Source organism: Homarus americanus, unplaced genomic scaffold (assembly GCF_018991925.1).
Source record: "Homarus americanus isolate GMGI-L3 unplaced genomic scaffold, GMGI_Hamer_2.0 scaffold19066, whole genome shotgun sequence".
NCBI classification, from domain to species: domain Eukaryota; kingdom Metazoa; phylum Arthropoda; class Malacostraca; order Decapoda; family Nephropidae; genus Homarus; species Homarus americanus.
The window spans coordinates 214,503-235,000 of record NW_024716903.1 but is presented as its reverse complement, the minus strand read 5'-3'; the positions used below and the strand labels follow the sequence as shown (position 1 = coordinate 235,000).

General features: G+C 40.7%; 2 protein-coding genes across 5 annotated transcripts in view; one reads left to right on the top strand and one right to left on the bottom strand.

Moving 5' to 3' along the window:
• LOC121858530 (katanin p60 ATPase-containing subunit A-like 2) overlaps nt 1–11,244 on the bottom strand; it is a 20,346-nt gene extending 9,102 nt beyond the window's left edge. Inside the window, exons 1-4 of one of the 4 annotated variants that reach the window (XM_042355006.1) lie at nt 11,147–11,172; nt 1,902–1,975; nt 1,504–1,570; nt 128–261 (exon numbers count right to left, since the gene is read on the bottom strand). In XM_042355006.1, the coding sequence (XP_042210940.1) occupies nt 128–261; nt 1,504–1,570 (201 nt within the window). In that variant the 5' untranslated portion in view covers nt 1,902–1,975; nt 11,147–11,172. Of the gene's footprint in view, nt 1–127; nt 262–1,503; nt 1,571–1,901; nt 1,976–11,146 lie in introns of all 4 variants that reach the window. The other 3 variants (XM_042355004.1, XM_042355007.1, XM_042355008.1) reach the window with 3 other exon arrangements.
• A 949-nt stretch (nt 11,245–12,193) lies between these two features.
• Nucleotides 12,194–20,498, top strand: part of LOC121858529 — a 36,910-nt gene continuing 28,605 nt past the window's right edge. The window contains exon 1 of the mRNA XM_042355003.1: nt 12,194–13,313. Coding sequence (XP_042210937.1) covers nt 13,062–13,313 — 252 coding nt within the window. The 5' untranslated portion in view covers nt 12,194–13,061. The remainder of the gene's footprint in view (nt 13,314–20,498) is intronic.

The window sequence follows — 20,498 nt, the reverse complement described above, 5'->3', positions numbered from 1 at the left end:
CCTGGAGGGCGTGGCTGGTGATGGTGGAGGACGTGGGTGGTGTAGGAGTGCCTCCATCTAGGCGTGGGTGGGCGTTTAGGGCGTGGGTGTGGGCGTGGGGTCATCAATACCGGTAAGTGTGACCCACCTGGCATGGGGGGAGTAACAAGGCAGGCAGCAGCATGTGTATATCTCCCCCTGTACCTCCACCAGGACCACCAGCACCTCCATCACCAGCACACGTTCCTACCCCTCCTCCACCACCTCTCTGGGGGGGTAGAGCTGAGGGAGGGAGGCAGGGAGGCAGGGAACTAGAGGGATTAGTAATAATTGAAGAGAAGCAACAGTAGGATTATGTTTCAGTCAGAAGATGAACGAGTCATTTGATTTTATGTGTTGTGTAAAAAAAAATAGATTCAAAGAGAACAAATTTGTTGATACTTGACGAACTGTTTCAGAATTAGTCACTAAAACTCTGATCTAGTTTTGTTAGAAATAATTTAAAGATCTTATATATTTGTGTCTGGACAAAATATCTAGGGAATGGATTTTCATGAAACTTGCTGAAAGGTTTATCTGTGAATTAAGAAAGTGAATGTAGGTCAAGAGCTGCCAGGTCAAAGATGTGGGCGTGGCAGGTGTAAGGGAGCTGAGTCTATGTTCCATTTATTCCAAGTTTTGCATCAAATTTTATTACATGAATCTGTTACAGGGTTACTTGTATTTTACACCTTTCTTTAAACGTATTAACTTGAAGCTTTTCTAATGTAGTTTAACTGTATATTTTTCTTAATACAATATTCCTCCTTTATAGTAAGTTTTCCCTTACCTGGTATATAAACATTATTGTCATTGAAGGATAATCATATCCTCAGTTTACTTTACGTGTGACCTGAAACGCGACATAAGAGTTGGATCACCACAGATGACAAAATCGAACCGAATTACAAAGATTTATCATTCCTGTAATCTGATTCCGCAAATAACACGTAAGATCGATTTTGAAATGATAAATGAGTAATAGTTAATCTCAATTACTTAAATAACCGCATTTGTGATTTTATATAATGGTGTGTTAATGTGTTATAGCGGGGTAGAAGTGGTGGTAGTTTAGTGACCATTGTTGAGAGGGTTATAGTTAAGGAGTAACCCCGTTTTAATAGACCAAAATACAACTATTTGTTTTATTAAGATTTCGTTATTGTGATTGAATGGTTGTGAGGTGATTTATTTTTGTGATTGAGTGTCCTACATCCTCTTGTATTAACCAACTTCGTATAAAGTAAGTGAAAATCTTTATTGGTTTATGATTCGACATATAATAAAGTGTGTGTGTGTGTGTGTGTGTGTGTGTGCTGTAAGTCAGAGTTCAGAGCGACTCATGGCTGAATTAGTCATGTGATTTATTGATTTATTTAATTCAAAGTTGGTCATGGTGAGGTTAGTGTGTGTAAGTGTTGTGTGCTTGTTAAGTACACACACACACACACACACACATACACACACACACAGTCGTCTACTCACCAGCTCCTTGGCTTGGCTGGCCGCCCGTAAGGACTGAAGAGACAGGTGATTGGATGACATCACGCATCTGTAAAAAGCAAAGAAAAGTTAAGAATATAAATCATAAAATAGATGAGCAAATGTGTAACGAAGGTAAAAGAATAAATTTTAATAAAGGTAAAAAAAATAAGTAAAAATAAAAAATAAAATAATAAAGGTAACAATTAACAGTAAATCAAATATAATAAAAATATAAAAATAACTAAATAAAAAGTTAAAAAAAAAGTAAATGTTAAAAGAAATAAAAATTCATAATGAAACAGAAGGTAAAAAAAGTAATAATAATTTATGTTAACTAAAATTAGAGGTGAAAAAACTAACAGTAAAAAAAAATATATGATAAAGTAAATGTTAAATACTTATGCGTTAGTGGGGGGCGCCTGGCTTGCATGGGTCGGCGGGGGTGCAGTGGGAGGCCCGTGGTGTGAGCGGGCTGGGGGCACAGGAGAAAAACTCTCTCATTAAACCAGTCAGTGAGTCAATGTGAGCCAGGAGATATGGTACACACACACACACACACACACACACAATTAGCAGACGTACATAGTTAGACAGTTAGACACAGCGGCCGTCCTACTACACAAGTTACCCCACTACACTGGGTTACACATCAACCTACAGTACACCATAAAATTTCAAGTTATTTTTGGACATCTCGTAAATCTCACTCCGACGCCTCAGAGCCATTTGTAATCAAGATCTTTGCTTGAAAGGAATTTTTAATTACACTGACGCTGGCTGAAAAAAAAAAGAACATGACTTTTTACTGAAATTTAATTAGAGAGAAAATGTATTAAACCCAGACAAAAAGTAACAAGGGCGAGGAGGATTTTTTTTATTTATTTTTTCTTCATAAGCTGCGGTAGAGGGGAGAGCTAGGCAAACGATGACCTCAGGGTGCATCGAGGAGTCCAGACTGGGAGGAGAGCGGGAGGAGGAGGAGAAGGAGGAGACCGACCCCATCTCCCTCCTTCCTTGTTAAAAAAAAATTCTTTCAGTGGATCAGTCAGTCAGTCAGTTTGTCAGTCAGTCAGAAAGTTAACCAATTAGTTAGAGATAGGTCAGGTTAGACTAAATAAGGTTAAAAATATATGGGGTTAGATTTGAATAGATTACAGTAGGTTATGGTTGGGTTAGGTTAGGTTAATTTTACGCTATGTTAGGTAAGATTACATTAGTCAAGGTTAGGTTAGCTTAGGTTAGTTAAGAATATGGAATGTTAGGTTCCAAGACCAGCTCTAGTGGGGGTTCGAAATTCCTCGTATGAAGACACAAACTTCCGCGAATTGTACAACAGCGTCGAGAGATACAACGTTAATGGTGTCTCGGTGGTTCCTGGAGTGTGAGGAAAGAGGGGGGGGGGGGGGGGGGGGAGAAAGAGAGAGGGAGATGACGTTGTTGAGAGAAGGGGAAGAGAGAAATGGGAGGGAGAACGAGAGGAAGTTGTAGAAATAGGAGAGAGAGAGAGAGAGAGAGAGAGAGAGAGAGAGAGAGGGAGAGTACTACCAGAATATAGGTCAAGTCTAACAATAATTAAACAGCTGCAGGACTGACATTTCTAAACCAGACGAAGTTTATCTTTTCTGTTAAATGTCTGGCTGTCTGATGTTCGTAGAAAAGAAAGAGTGACAGCAGTGGAGAGAGAGAGAGAGAGAGAGAGAGAGAGAGAGAGAGAGAGAGAGAGAGAGAGAGAGAGAGAGAGAGCAGGATTGGTAAAAGCTTGGAGGAAAATGGAATGAAAGTGTGGTATTATTAGATAATGCTGGAGAGATGTGGGAGGGAAGCAAGCATTAGGAATTGTCATGAAAAGGAAGGGGAGAATTGGAGAGGATTTAGTGGGAAGGGAAGGGAAAGGTTGCCAAGAAGGAAAAATTAGAAAAGATTTAGAGGAAGGGGTTTCTTGATTTATGGGTCGGTATCATGGAAGGGAGGGGTATAATGGAAAGGGTTGAGACTTAAATGACATGGGAAGGACGTGTATGGAGGAACGGGTGAGATAGAATGTCTCATGAAAGTATAGGGAAAAGAAAGTTACTGATACTGAGACCCCCAAAAAATATTATGGCGTGAGAAGTTGGAATAGGAACTTGGAATGAATGTAGGTGGAATGAGTGATAAAAGGAGGAAGAGAAGCGCTTGAAGGAAGATGAGGAAGATTGGACCCTGAAAAAGTGGTGTCTGGAAGAGTAGGATCTGGAGGAGTGGGGCCTGGAAGAGTAAGGTCTGGAAGAGGGGGGCCTGCAAGAGGAGAGCCTGGAAGAGTAGGGCCTGGAAGAGTAAGGTCTGGAAGAGGAGGGCCTGCAAGAGTAGAGCCTGGAAGAGTAGGGCCTGGAAGAGTAGAGCCTGGAAGAGTAAGGCCTGGAAGAGCGGGGTCTGGAAGAATGGTTGTAGTAAGGCCTCTGAGCCAATACAGGGGACGGTATTGATTCTTAAACATTAGTAGGAAGCGACCGACTTTAAAATCCTGTTTTGAATTCCAGACGAAGGTGGAAGATGGTGGAGAATCTCTCTTTAGGATTTTTCTCTACCTCTCACAACCTATGCCTTTCTCTCTCTCACTCTTTACCTCTTTCTTTCTCTCTTTGCCTCTGTTTCTTTCTCTCTTTACTTTTTTAATTCCCCCTTTTCTCCCTCTTCACTTTCTCTCTCTCCTCGCCCTCTTCACTCTTCTCTTTTCTCTCACTTTCATTTACCTCTATTTTCTCTCTCTATCTCTATTATTATATATCTCACTCACTCACTCACTCACTCACTCACTCACTCTATCCTCTACTCATTCCTAAACACTATCGTTGAGCGTGAAGACAGTGCGATGCCCTTACAAAAAGATTCACCACGCGCAAGTGTCTAAAATCAATGACTCCACTGAATGACGGAACGAAGCGGAGAGTCACCCGTACGTTAGCAGTCTGAACCAAAGTGGCTGACGTACATACATACATACATACATACATATATATACATACATACATACATATATACATGTTTATTCAGTAAAATCGGCATACAAGCTCACTTTGATTGCGCCTCAATATAGCCAGTGAAAGTATCTAAATAATACATAGATAGGCCAGGTACACAAACAATGGCAAACGATTCCCTTATTATTGCACTTATTATTGACCGTATTATTGACTTATTACGAGGTGTGGATATAATACTACTTAATTAATATATTGATCCACCTTCTGTAATGGGGAATTGATGTTAGATTGAGGGATTTAGTTTATATTTGATGAGGTATTGTGGATTCAGCGACTCCTTTGTGTTGCGGGATGAAGAGTCTGAAGGAAGAAAGAATTGAAGAAAGAAGTGAAGGACCCGAAGAAAGAAGGCAAAAGGTGATATTTTGATCGAGAGTGCAGGTTGATGAGATTTCATTTATTATTATTATTATTATTATTATTATTATTATTATTATTATTATTATTATTATTATTATTATTATTATTATTATTATTATTATTATTATTATTATTATTACTATTACTATTACTATTATTATTATTATTATTATTATTATTATTATTATTATTATTATTATTATTATTTTATGTGGTGGTGGCCGTGAAAGTAAGGTTCGCGTGTCAGGGCAACAGACAGAGTTGACCTTACTGATGAAGTGATATTGAATATACTTTGTGATCATCGATTAACTCTCTCTCTCTCTTGTACTGTTTTTATTCTTAGGATACACTACAACTCTTAAGCATTCATATAAATATATTCTTTAAAGTCTATATATTTTGTTTTTATCTCCACAGTTACTTTAGACCGAAGAAGATTTATTTTTTCCAGTGTGTGTGTGTGTGTGTGTGTGTGTGTGTGTGTGTGTGTGTGACGTAGTACTAATGGTTACGCTGTACTAAGGTGCCGTGGTATAGTTAAGGGAGAAGCAACAACATCGATTGCTGGTCGTGTTTACATAATTTATGACAACAGCTTGTTAGTTTTAGTCGAACTAAACATAACCTTTTCTACTTTTGTTTATTATTATTTGTATACACACACACACACACACACACACACACACACACACACACACACACACACACATGTACTCTCTCGCACACACAAAGAAGGGGTCACTGACATTGAAATAGTTGGTGTACATACGAGATCATGGTACCACTCCTCTACATTGTATTGGTCACGCACACACACGCTGATCAAAACTGTTCACGATACATACACATGTTCTCAAAGTTACGCACATATGTTATCAGAGGTATACACACATGTTCTCAAAGTTACGCACATATGTTCTCAGACGTACGCACACATGTTCTCAGAGTTACGCACATGTTCTCAAAGTTACGCACATATGATCTCAGAGTTACGTACACAAGTCGTTTAAACAATTACATCGTAATAACGGTACACTTATGACGTAATACCTGGAGAACATCAGTCAAGGTGGCGATGATCCACACCTGTAATTAACCTGAACTTAATTCTTACTAATGATCCTCTTGATAATTAACAGCAGAAAAATGAACCATTATATTATATGCAGAGTCCCTACACATGCCCCCCCCCCCGTCTCTCTCTCTCTCTCTCTCTCTCTCTCTCTCTCTGTGAAAAAAATGGAAAAGGAAAGAATTTGAGAAGGAGTATAAGAAAAATAAAACGATAGAGTTTGAGAGAAGTGCAGTGTGGTAGAGAAAGAAAGTGAGACATTGAGAGCAAATGAAAGATAATGTTTTAGAGAGAGTACGAGAGTAGGGGAATGTGCAGAAAAGAGCGAAATTGAAAGAGGAAAAGTTTCGTGTGTGTGTGTGTAGGCGAAGGGACTGTGAAAGTATGTCAGTGACTGTGCACATGCGTAACATTATTCCGTCATGTGCACACACGGTCTTTAACCACACGCGAGGATATTCACACACTGGTGCACATCAACGCACATGAGGTTCTACACGAACACCCTGCAGGCTGCTAACACCTTCACTTACTGACACACACACACACACACACACACACACACACACACACACACACACACACACACACACACACACACACACACACACACACACACACACACACACACACACACACACACACACCAGACGCATCATGCCTATCATCAACTCCTACCTATCATGTTTGAAGACGATCCCTTCTCCTCCCCTTCAGGATTCACCACGATGGGACACACTACAGACACAGAGCCCGCTATCATGGGATAAAAAGTAACGATTCTCACTCTGTCTTAGTGTTGCCAGAGACAGCTTAGTGTTGCCAGAGAGATAGTTTAGTGTTACCTGAGAGACCTCTTAGTGTTGCCAGAGAGACAGTTGAGTGTTGCCAGAGAGACATTTTAGTGGTGCCTGAGACAGCTTAGTGTTACCAGAGAGAGATAGTTTAGTGTTACCAGAGAGAGACAGTTTAGTGTTACCACAAAGACAGTTTAGTGTTGCCAGAGACAGTTGAGTGTTGCCAGAAAGACAGTTTAGTGTTACCAGAGAGACAGCTTAGTGTTGCCAGAGACAGCTTAGTGTTGCCAGAGAGATATAGTTTATAGTTTCAGGATAAAATATTTGCCCGGTCGATGTTTAAAGAGGGAAGGTTGTCAGGAGCACAGTGGCAGGACGTAGTGATGTCAGGAGCACAGTGGCAGGACGTAGTGTTGTCAGGAGCACAGTGGCTGGACGTAGTGTTGTCAGGAGCACAGTGGCAGGACGTAGTGTTGTCAGGAGCACAGTGGCTGGACGTAATGTTGTCAGGGCACAGTGGCTGGACGTAGTGTTGTCAGGAGCACAGTGGCAGGACGTAGTGTTGTCAGGAGCACAGTGGCTGGACGTGTTGTCAGTAGTGTGTTGTCAGGAGCGCAGTGGTTGTCAGGAGCGCAGTGGCAGGACGCAGTGTTGTCAAGAGCACAGAGGCTGGACGTAGTGATGTCAGGAGCACAGTGGCTGGACGTAGTGATGTCAGGAGCACAGTGGCAGGACGTAGTGTTGTCAGGAGCACAGTGGCTGGACGTAGTGTTGTCAGGAGGACAGTGGCTGGACGTAGTGATCCAGTGAGACTCGTGACCCAGTCTGGTGATAAAATCCATGTGGGGTGGCTGACAGTGTGGCTGACAGTGTGGTCGTTAGTGTGGTTAGCAATGTGGCTAACAGTGTGGTTAGCAGTGTGGTATAGTGTGACAGTCTGTTTTTGAAAGAGAGAGAGAGAGAGAGAGAGAGAGAGAGAGAGAGAGAGAGAGAGATACAACAACATTACTATGGTTCAATAATAATTAATCACTTAACCTGAATAAACACAACTTAAAGGTTAATTATTTTAATATATTCCACTTTGCGCTAGTTAAGGGTAGGTTAAGTTAGGTCCTGGGATAGGTTAGGTTGGCCTTGGCTAGGTTAGGTTAGGTTTTGAGTTTGGGTAGATTAAGTTAGGTGTAGTGTAGTTAAATTGGTTAAATTAAGTTAAGTTACATTCCGGATCGAAATCCCGTTAAGGAAATTAATGGTTCCCGGATAATTATAATAATTAATGGCAAAATAAATATCAAGGAAGAAGAGAAATTGAAGGAAATAATGGCCACGATCACCTGTATTTGTATCACCAACACTTTCTAAGTCACCAATGTTATTTCTTCAAGATCATCAAAATTTTAAAGGTCACCATTATTTTCTAACTCAATATTATTATTTCATCAACATCACCAGCAGTGTTTAGCTACCCAGTATTCTTCCTTCACGGTAAACATCATTTGTCTAGATCACCAGCAGTGTTTCCATAAGGTTACGAACATTTATAACATCAAGCAGTTATTAGTTCAGTGTTTATTATTTTTTTTTCACTGCTATGAACATCATCATCGATCACCAGAACTGTTTCTACATGGTCACCAAAATATTTATGAAGATCGCCAGTATTATTTCTTGAAAGTCACCAGATTTTCCATCACCAATACTATTATTTCAGGATCATCACTTTTTTTTCCCTTTACGATCACCAGCATTTGTCTTCGATCACCAATATTAAAATCACTAAAATTTAACTAAATCACCAATACTATTATCACTGGGTCACCACAAGACAGGATATAGGTAAATATACAGGTACAAGTTCAGGTACAGATACAAGATAGGTAAAAATACAAGTACAGGCACAAACACCACCATATCCAAGTACAGTACAGGTTAATTATACAGGTACAGATACAAACACAAGACCAAACTGAGGAAAAATCTACAAGTCCTGACACAGGTAAATCTACAAGTCCAGACACAGGTAAATCTACAAGTACAGACACAGTTAAATCTACAAGTCCAGACACAGGTAAATCTACAAGTACAGACACAGGTAAATCTACAAGTACAGACACAGGTAAATCTACAAGTACAGACACAGGTAAATCTACAAGTCCAGACACAGGTAAATCTACAAGTACAGACACAGGTAAATCTACAAGTCCAGACACAGGTAAATCTACAAGTACAGACACAGGTAAATCTACAAGTACAGACACAGGTACACAAATAACAGGTACACAGAATAAGGAATGCGGTTGTTCTTTTTCACTAACATGACAACGCTGTAAGAAAAACCTGATAAACGTTTTAGGCTGTAAATGAATTGTGCCTAAATAACCAGTTGACTCGGTAAAATAAGTGTTATCAAGCTGTAATGAGAAGTAATTGGTGGCGAGGTTACAAAATGACACGTGATTTACAGTGTGCCAGAGGGCTGTGGTTTCCAAGTAATGAACCGTGATTTACATAACAGTGTACAGCAAAATCTCTGTTGGGCTGAAAATAAATATGTTTTTTTATTTAATTCCATTTGAAATGTGAATTTAATAGCTGTAGATTATTAAGTTGTGTGTGTGTGTGTGTGTGCGCGCGCTTGTGTGTGCATGTGTGTTTATGTAAGAGTCTGTGTGTTTGTGTGCATGTGTAGGAGTGTGTGTGTTTGTATTTATGTGTGTATGTGTATGTTGCTTTCTGTATCTTCGTGTGTATGAAAACGCTCGTGTACTCTTGATTGTACATATTATGCACGTTATAAAGAGGAACCGTCTGGTGAACTGAACCCGTCTTCCATATATAAACACACAGCTTATAATAAATCTCTGCCATAACCAAAATATATAACTTACTGTATGTCCCTATAACCTCGACTCGTCTTACCGTTTCTTGCTAATTTTCTTGTAGTCTATGTATCTGTATATTTATTTATTTAATGTTGATTTTAGCGAATATAGAACTAATGTATCAATATTTGTATGTCATTAACTTAGAGAAACGACAGCGCAGGTACACACAGATTCAATAGCAGTAATGTCACAGCGACTCTCTTAATGATGTAATCTAATTTACGTTTGTCATAGCTGTCATCGCCATCATCAGCGATTTCAGTACGAATATCGTTAATGTAGCTAACGTTTTCACTAAGGTTTCCAGCAACAGCTGACAAAATTATCGTCTCAACGTTGGCAGCTGTAAACGTTCCGGCCGCCCTGCCGTCAATCGATGGGTGTGTGTCAAGCAGGGAGGGAGAGGTTCACGTGGCTTACTACAGAGTTGGTCACGCAGACAACCTCATGATCACACAACACCTGGGGGATTATTGGTCGAGCACAGCAGTCACCAGAGTTTAAGGGTGGTGAAGGGTGAACAGGACACGAAAATGGCGACATATATTTGTATGGCAGACCAAGGTATATCGGAGATCATACATTAGGTGGTACTGTGTCACACTGGTCACAGGGAGGTGATGTAAGTGTATATATAACATCTAAGACACAGATTCAGGACGAGTTATCCAAATATTGGTCGATGCTCAGATTATCATATAAATTTGGGGAGACATTGTATCAAGAATGTACGAGATTCTAACAAACTTTTCCTTCAAATAATTGGTACTTTTATGTCACACACAGATTTCGGGACATTTTCCATCAGAGGTTGACTCATAGTGTATGACACACTACTGGGTGTCAGCTGAGTGAGGGCACAGGAGAAAGGATCTACACTAATAATAGTCAATATACGGATTTACGACGATGTATGACACTCTCGATGAATCACGTGATATATTAAAGATCATCTGCTACAATGGTCACTCACTTGGCTCATGGATACAGGCAAGAGAAGCGGTGTGTTCTCTTGTCGTAATCAGAGTATACATTTAAGGCTCTTTTATCAAACGATGTGTAATGTTCGATGTGTCGCGTGGATCACTGGGTGTATTAAACAGATGAGGTGAAGACCATGTTGTTCTGGGGGACGTTATGAGGGCCTGACAGTAGTCGTCTGCTCCCCCTCACCCATTCGCCTCTAACCCTCTCCCCTTACTCCTTCGTCACACTGGAGGGTTTGAAGAAAATGGCTGAGGGGCCTCATCCCCTCCCTTAGTGGTCACTACAGAGCGTCACTTCTCATGACACGCAAAAATGACCGTCAAAAACCCAACCTACTGCCCCTCCACATCGACCTCACCACCACCAGTGGGGCTCGGTCTTCGTCAATATCACTCCTCACTTCTCCCTCTACAGTACATCACTTGTAGTCATCTTACACGAATATGAGTCTCCGGGTAGATCCGATGTTAATTGGACAGGTATTTCCCCCCTCACTCTTTCCCCTCAACTTACCTGTGCGCACCTGGTGGGTCACCTGACGTCGGCGAGTCGACCAGCTGACTGTCGGCCCGACGCCCGCCTCAGCTTTCACCAGCTAGTTGCCAGCGGCCGCAACTTGTTCTGTCTGCCTATTCGCGTGCCAACGGCTCGCGTCGATGTTGTTGTTTTTTTTTGCAGGAAGCTGAACATGAAATTCCTATAAGCAACATGACTCAATTTTACATTAGCTGCATTTCGAAAATCCAAGCTTAAAAATATCTTGAGTGTCACGGAATTAATCGTGTTAAAGAAGTAACAACAAAAATCATGTTAAATAAGACGCCAGTGTCGACAGTGTTGTTCATCCTGGAACCATGACTCACAGGCTCTCGGGGGGACGTGTAAAACTCACAGCTCTTAATTCACAGTTTGTACGGCCTATCACAGAATCATTTCCTCTTGGGTAATACAAAATAAACCTTTTATTGGTGTTGTGGCAGTAGACCAAGAGATCCATATAGTGAAGGCCTTCAATGAATATCACAAGCATGAAATTATTATTAAGAGTTATATTATATACTTACTAGTAATAACATCATACACGCGTTAACTAGCAGCAGCGTCGGGTAAATATTCTTTTGTGTTCTAGTCCACACTGTTGGCCGCACATGTCAACATTGTTTGTAATGATGGCAAATGTGTTTGCAGTAGTGAGCACGAGAAGTAAGAACCACCTTCAATATATTAATTGGAATATTGATTGACCCGCTCACGCCGGCATGTTATTTACGTCGTTGCCATGGTGAAAATCACACACGTCTCCGTTTTCTCCTGTTTACACCTACACAGACGGATGTTATATGGATGAACGAACTATAATCTTTACCAATTCTAAAACAATCTATATTTTGAGTAACTTGGTTTTGATTTTGTAATATATTTTGTTCTCATATGTGTATTAAGTCTAGCTTTTTCACTTATATTTATACGTTTAGGGTTGAAATGCTGGTTTTCTGTGCTTGTGCATGAGAGAAAACGGGTCATGCACTGAGCTAGAACACCACCGCGCGCGTTCCTTCAAGTCTTCAGTCGCTCACGTCATGTGGTATGAGTCTCATGGACCGATATAGTCTCTGTTAATTTCATCTGGATATTTGATGAATAGCTGGTGATATTTTGGATCTAGGAGCAAGACAAGATGAAGACAGACCTGAACGTGATATAACCCATAAAGACACTGTTGGTGTTGAAGTTTAAAAGTGATTCATCGGCATCGTGAAGTGTTGACAGAAGTTTGATTCATTCAGTAACTTGTTTCGTTGTATATACTGACGCATCTTGGAAATATGAAGTGGAGTTTAGGAAAACATCTCTATACACTGTACAAAGATGAACCTTATAAAAGAGAAATTGTTCTGTGTGTGACATAAACGTACCAATTGTTTGAGGGAAAAGTTTGTCAGATATCGCGTACATTCTTGATACTGTGTTAACCTAGAGAGAGAGTGTAAAGTTGATTCATCGTTTCACCGCCGAATCTGCGCACTATACACACTTTTTACCTTATAACTAAAAGTGACTGGATCTTTATTCCTGTAAGATCTGTGTGTATTGTGGATATTCCGAGGACTTTGTACTTTATTACTACACTTAGTATTCTACGATCTCCGCCCACATTTGCTCAGTGTCTTGTCCTCCTCCCACGCCCGCCCGTACCCCACATCTCCCTCCCATCCATACCCACTTTTATCCTACCTTTGTTAACTCAACACTTACAATTTCTGCAAACTCTTCACACCTTCTCACCTTCACCTATTTCTTCCTCCTTTTCTTCATCTACGTCTCTTTCCTCTCACCCACACTTACCTAACCACCTCTACCCACACCACCCACCGCCTACTACTCCAAACGGACCCACACCACCTTCTACCCACGCCCCACAGACGGCATGGGCTGTGGCGAGAGTAAAGAACTAAAACCGATCACGGTGATAGACGCACAAAAGAAATTAGAGTCGTCGCTTGAAGGTCTAGAGGTAGTAAGGTTGACCTCCTCGGCTTCCTCCTCCTCCGGAATGGGGTCCGCTGCGTCCTCCAAACCCATCACGCCCCAGGATGAGGTCCTTCACAACCAGGAGTCCAAGGCGAGTCTCGGAGATCTTCCATCCACCCTCGAAAACATCCCGGACAATGATTTGGGGGTAAGTGATCTGTTGGTCATTGTAATGTGAGAGGCGGTAAAGCAAGGAGGTAGAAACAGGACGCTAAAGATAGGAGACAAGAACAGGGCGCTAAAGATAGGAGACAAGAACAGGGCGCTAAAGATAGGAGACAAGAACAGGGCGCTAAAGATAGGAGACAAGAACAGGGCGCTAAAGATAGGAGTCAAGAACAGGGCGCTAAAGATAGGAGCCAAAAACAGAGCGCCAAAGATAGGTGATGAAGGAGGAGAATGAAAATGTTGGGAATAAATAGTAAAGAAAGATAATAATAAATAAAACTAGAAATAAAACCGATGCTAAAATAATATAATCAAAGGCCGAATAAAGGAAATGAAGAAGAATTAACAAAAGCGACGAGAATGAGAGATTAAAAGTACTAAAAAAGGGAAGTGATAAAAATGAATAAATCAGTGAATGAAATATTAAAAGGGGGGGATAGAATTGATAAAAGATTAGACTCAACTGTTAAAGGAGGATATATGGAAGGAACTTATCGTATATACCCACAGTGGAGAGATGTGAAGAAGGTCAGGTGTATGTTGAGCACATACCTGACCACCCCGAGGCTGGAATGTGTTCACCAGCTACTGTACGCCTCAACAAGTATAGAGACATACTGTACCATACTATTGCTTGTCTAACCTAACCTAAAGTAACCTAACCTAACCTAAAGTAACCTAACCTAACCTAAAGTAACCTAACCTAAAGCAACCTAACCTAACCAAACCTAAAGTAACCTAACCTAACCTAAAGTAACCTAACCTAACCTAACCTAAAGTAACCTAACCTAACCTAACCTAACCTAACCTAAAGCAACCTAACCTAACCAAACCTAACCTAACCTAACCTAACCTAAAGTAACCTAACCTAACCCTGTACACTGGCTGCTTTACTGTACACATACCGTAAACGTGTCACAAAGTTCTTAGAAACAATTATGACGTCATCACTCAGTTTTTTCATATTTGATCAGTAGCGTCAGCCACTCTATGATGACGTCAGCACTTGAGTATCTGATCAATGACGTCATCAGGAAAATAATATCTAAGTATAGATGATCGTTGTTTTCTTTTAGGTTCTTTTCTGATCAGGACTGATGAAGTGATTCAGTAAATAAACTGTATAAACACGTTGTTGATGACATCATTCAATAATTATTGTTAACGCGTATTTGATGACGTCATTCAGGTGCTAAATGACGTCACCATGTATATGTCTAAACATGTGGCTTGTGACGTCATCCAGCAAGTACTTAATCACATAGTCGATGACGATCAACCATTCGTGACACTGTACTGTTAGTGTAGCGCGCTGTAGTACCAACTGATTAGTACCTGCGTAGTAACTGCTCAATATCTGCCCAGTACCTGCTCAATACCTGCCCAGTACCTGCTCAATACCTGTCCAGTACCTGCTCATTACCTGCTCAACACCTCAAAACCTGCAAAATACCTGCTCAATACCTGTTCAGTACCTGTTCAATACCTGCTCAATACCTACCCAGTACCTACTCATTATCTCCTCAGTACCTGTCTAGTACCTGCTCAATAACCTACCCAATACCTGCTCAATACCTCTTCAATACCTGCCTAGTACCTGCTCAATACCTCCTCAGTACCTGCTCAATACCTCCTCAGTACCTGCTCAATACCTGCCTAGTACCTGCTCAATACCTCCTCAGTACCTGTCTAGTACCTGTTTAATACCTGCTCAATACCTCCTCATTACCTACCCAATACTTGGCCAGTACCTTCCTAATACCTACCTGGTGCCCAAGAGGTGACGCAGGTGTGAACAGGTATAATAGGTGAGGGGAAGGACAGGTTCAAGTTCATCTTCAATATATCGACTTGTTGAAACTCTTTTAACACTTAGGTTGATGATGATGGCCACACGACTAACAAGAAAGGATTTAATATTCCCCTCACTATGTTCCTAACTACCTGGTGAACTGTTGATTATTATTTATTATTATTATTATTATTATTTATTATTATTGTTATTATTATTATTGTTGTTATTATTATTATTATTATTATTATTATTATTATTATTATTGTTGTTATTATTATTATTATTATTATTATTATTATTATTATTATTATTATTATTATTATTATTATTATTATTATTATTATTACACCTTCCTAATTACTCCCTTCTACCTGTCAGAGATAAACAACAGAGGTCCACTACTGCCCAAACCATCCTAGTTATTTAGTTGTCAGTGACCCATAACCAACCCAGCGATCACTCTATATATGTTAGCCAGATATTACATTCCTCACCCGCCGACTTGACACCATTTACACCTGAGTTCCTGGGTGAGACACGGGGAGGCAGGTGGGTGAGTGAGGGAGGATGGATGTAGGCCGCTCGATCATCACCAAGATGCATCACCTCCCAACATGCCAATCCTCGTCATTCACAACAGTCGTAACTACTGACAGAAGACAAGCGATTGGCCGCCTGGCGTAACTTTTTTTCACCGCGACATAACTCCTACAAGATGGATGAAATTTCGAGGGGGCTATTATTAGCTTGTATAAACGCCACTGCTGGTAGATGGTGGGAGAACGTTAGCCTGGCGTACATAGTGTCTGTGTGAGTGTTAGGTTGTAAATGATGTTGGTGGTGTTATTAAAATAACGTCACTGTGGGCAAGTGTTCGTCTGGCGTAGTTTCCATGTGTCATTCATTAAGAGGTGGAATCTATGGTCGACGATCGCTTGCTTGTCTTTGTCGTAACTCTTCAAGACGTAACAGGATGAAGGAAGGTACATGGCGCTGTTGACCTCCCCGCACCACCTTTGATTTTTATGGTATGAACTTGTGATATAACTCCCGCATTCGTGGTGGTGATTGGCTTGATCCTTGCCAAGTTTCTAGTTAATGGCCAATCAGCGACGAGGCTTTATATCCGTCTAATAGTAATTTTTTACACACCGTGGCTTAGAGTCCTAGACCGATCGTTGTCAGGGCATCGCTAAATTGGTTCTTTAGGATTATCAGCTAAAAGTGCATGTTTCCGCTAGTCTGTTCTTAAACTAGGGTAACAGGGCGGACATACTGTACATGGAGCAAGTTTGAATAATTTCGTATTGGTTCCAAGTAAGTTAAAGGTTACAACTGAATGCCATAAGACCTAACCCAACACAACCCAACCCAACCCAACCCAACCCAACCTAACCTAACCTAACCTTATGTACCTTTAACTAAACATAACCGAATTAAAACCTAACCTAACATCACGTAACCCCTAACCAGAGCAAACCGAACTAAACCTAACTTAACCCACTTTTAACCTAACCTAACCAGTGTTATCTTGACCCCCTTTGATAGCTGTCTTCTCTTTTCGCCTCTCTGTTCAATGTTTTAATATGTTAACTTAAATCACGTCTGAATATTTATCGTTGATGAGATTACGGTCAGCATGCAAATTTGAGTTATCGTTTTGGGAGGTTGTTCATGAATATTTAATGTATGTATGTATATAATCGTATACATAATAGTTCGCAAAGGCTATAAGATCATGCTAGCTATGAATAACAAATGATTCTCTCTCTCTCTCTCTCTCTCTCTCTCTCTCTCTCTCTCTCTCTCTCTCTCTCTCTCTCTCTCTCTCTCTCTCTCTCTCTCTCTCTCTCTCCTCTCCACTAACAATCCATTTCTCTTTGTCTGTCTGTCTGCCACCGATGTATTCTGAATATTGACTGAGAAGATGCGACCATTTCAAGATCATCATTTTCTTAAGAATTGCAATCTTCAGTCTCAGTATGCAAAGCGGTGGGTTGTTGCAGAGTTTTAAAGATGGGTTTTGTGAGTTGATTTACTAAACTAATTATTATTATTATTATTATTATTATTATTATTATTATTATTATTATTATTATTATTATTATAGAAATGGAACAGTGTCTGCCTTGTGGGATTGTAAAATGGACATACATACATACATATACATACATACATATACATACATACATACATACATACATACATACATACATACATACATACATACATACATACATATATACATACAAAAAGGCTGATATGTTCTTGTCGTAATGTATGAGTCAAAATACACCTTGACTTAACCTACCTTAACACAACTTAACTCATATTCACCTAATATGATCCATTTTATCTTACTTTGACCCAACTTAATCGAACTTAACCATGTAGTACTGGAGACCATTAGTATTTGACCTCAGTACTAATTTTTGGTTAGGTTGTGAACTATCAAGAGAGGTGACTGTGTTTTCATTAGGAGTGACCCCATATGACCTAAGATCGCCTCCCCCTCCCCTCCCCCAGAGCCAGCCAATGACCTTAGCACGATGACCTGGCCCTCGCGTGTCCACCAGCTGGGTCAACATTCTGGTGATGACCTTCTGCTCATTCTCATGTTTATTATTGTAGTTTCCGCAGTCCGCCCCCCTCCTCCTTCCTCTCCTTCCCCACCCTTTCACCTTTCTTACCAACCTCATCACTCTCCCTTTGCTCATCCACCATCCTCTCCCTTTCCCCAACCCTCCCCCCACCCTCCTCCCCCTCCTTCCCTCCTTCCTCTCCAACCTCATCACCAAACCACCATCCTTTTTTCAGGATAAGACATATGACTCCCCAACCCCCCCCATCATCTTCTCCACCATCACCACCTCGCCTCCAACACCCCCTCCCCCAACACCATCACCTTCGTCAGGATAACACATGACCTCGCCAAGTCCATTATTCCCGGTATTGTGGCCACAGAGTCAACAAGGGAACGTGAATAGCCGCCTGGACCACCAAGACAGAATGCCTTCCTCAGCACACACGGAGGGTCAGAGTTCGTTGCCCTGGTGTAGGAGAGAGAGTCGCCCTGGTGTAGGAGAAAGAGTCGACCTGGTGTAGGAGAAAGAGTCGACCTGGTGTAGGATAGAGAGTCGATCTGGTGTAGGAGAAAGAGCTCGACCTGGTGTAGGAGAGAGAGTCGACCTGGTGTAGGAGAGAGAACGTCGACCTGGTCTAGGAGAGAGAATCGACCTATTGTAGGAGAGACAGTCGACCAGGTGTAGGAGAGAGAGAATCGACCTATTGTAGGAGAAAGAGTCGACCTGGTGTAGGAGAGAGAGAATCGACCTATTGTAGGAGAGAGAGTCGACCAGGTGTAAAAGAGACAGTCGTGGGTCAAAAATGAATATATGTTACGTTAATCCCTCGTAAAGTTTTTGTTGAGAAAAGCTGTATTTATTAACATTCAGCTTTCTGGTATTGTTGTGTCAAAGGTTCGTTGTCCTCAGGGTGTAGGAGTGGGTGTAGGGTACTGGAGAGGGTGCAGAAGTGGGTGTAAGGTACTGGAGAGGTTGTAGGGTGTGGAGTGGGTGTAGGGTTGGAGAGGGTGCAGAAGTGGGTGTAAGGTACTGGAGAGGTTGTAGGGTGTTTGATAGGGTGTAGAGTGTTGGAGGGGGTGTAGAAATGGATATAGACTATAGTATAAGGTGTAGGAGGGGTGTAGAGTGTAAGGGAGGGTATAGAAGTGGGTGTAAGGTATTAGAGAGAGGGTAAGTCGGTGTGAGAGAGGGTGTATAAGGTATAGTTATCAATGAGTGTATATACCTCACTGTGTCGTGAAAACTACTAATGACGACTGACTCACCTGTGTGTTAACTGGTCGTTGTCGTTTAGGGCAGACAGACAGACAGACAGGGGAATTAATTATCACATAGGGAAAAATAATACCTTACCAATAACTAGGATTATTAATAATTTAGCTCTCGTGTATATTTAGTCTTGTTAAAAATGTTTGTAATCGTCTATAACAGCATTGTTGTTATAGTGTTGATGTTGTTATTATTATTATTATTATTATTATTATTATTATTATTATTATTATTATTACCCGTTACTACATGACTCTTCTACACACACACACACACACACACACACACTCACACACACACACACACACACACACACACGGACTAACGTTAATAATTATTTTTTTTTACACCCGGAAGCGTTTCGTCTTATTCTGAAAATTATTAGCATCATCTATTGTTATTGTTTTAACTAATCTGTATTTACATGCTGCTAATCCCAAACATTCTTACATCTCTAATCCCTTTCTGTAATCCCAAGATATAATCCTTCTAATCCATAGTTACCATGGTATTTATGATTGTGTTTCTATACTGGGGAATGGGGGATTGGTATATAAGGATTGTGACTACTGAGGAATAGGTGATTGTAAAGATTGTCTGATCATAGAGTTACCATGTGTTGGGTCTGACATTCCTGTAGTTTTTTTGTTGGTTAGGTTAAGTGATGAGGGTCTCGGTCTCGTGTGGTTTGGTCTCGTGTGGTTCGGTCTCGTATGGTTAGGTCTCGTTTTCGGTCTTGTTTTCGCTTGGTCTCGGGTGCTTATGTCTCCTTCTCGGTCTCTTATGTCTCGGTTCTGGTCTCGAACTTAGTGGTCTCGATTACGTTACTGGCTAGAAAACAAGTACTTTATCAAACTAACCTAACCTAACCTAACCTAACCTAACAAAGAAATTCCCTCTTATAATTACAGCGTCAAAGTTCAACATATAAAAGAGGTAAATTTGTCCCCAATAATCATCCAATTACGTTCAACAGTATACCCAGTAGTTGATCACCATGGTAACAATACAACGTCAGTCGCCGCTAGGTTCACTGCCCTGTGGTGCCATACCTGGAGGTGTAACGGATGTACTTCCTTGGCTACATTAAACCTGACCTGAAAATTCAAATCCACCAATCAAGTCAAGGGAGACATACATTGAGCTGACTAACGCAGGCAGGAGAGCATTGGCCCTCTCAGGTAATAAGGCCACAGGTATATTTCTGGGTTCCTTAACGTTTTATTCTTAAAGGTTCGTAAGGTCGAATTTTCTCTTAATAAGTTGTTTACGATAGGAGAAGGAGAAGTTACTTAATGATGAGATGTTACTTAATGATGAGGTGTTACTTAATGATGAGGTGTTACTTAATGATGGGATGTTACTTAATGATGAGGTGTTACTTAATGATGGTATGTTACTTAATGATGAGATGTTACTTAATGATGAGGTGTTACTTAATGATAGGATGTTACTTAATGATGAGGTGTTACTTAATGATGGGATGTTATTTAATACATGAAAAGTTACGTGATGA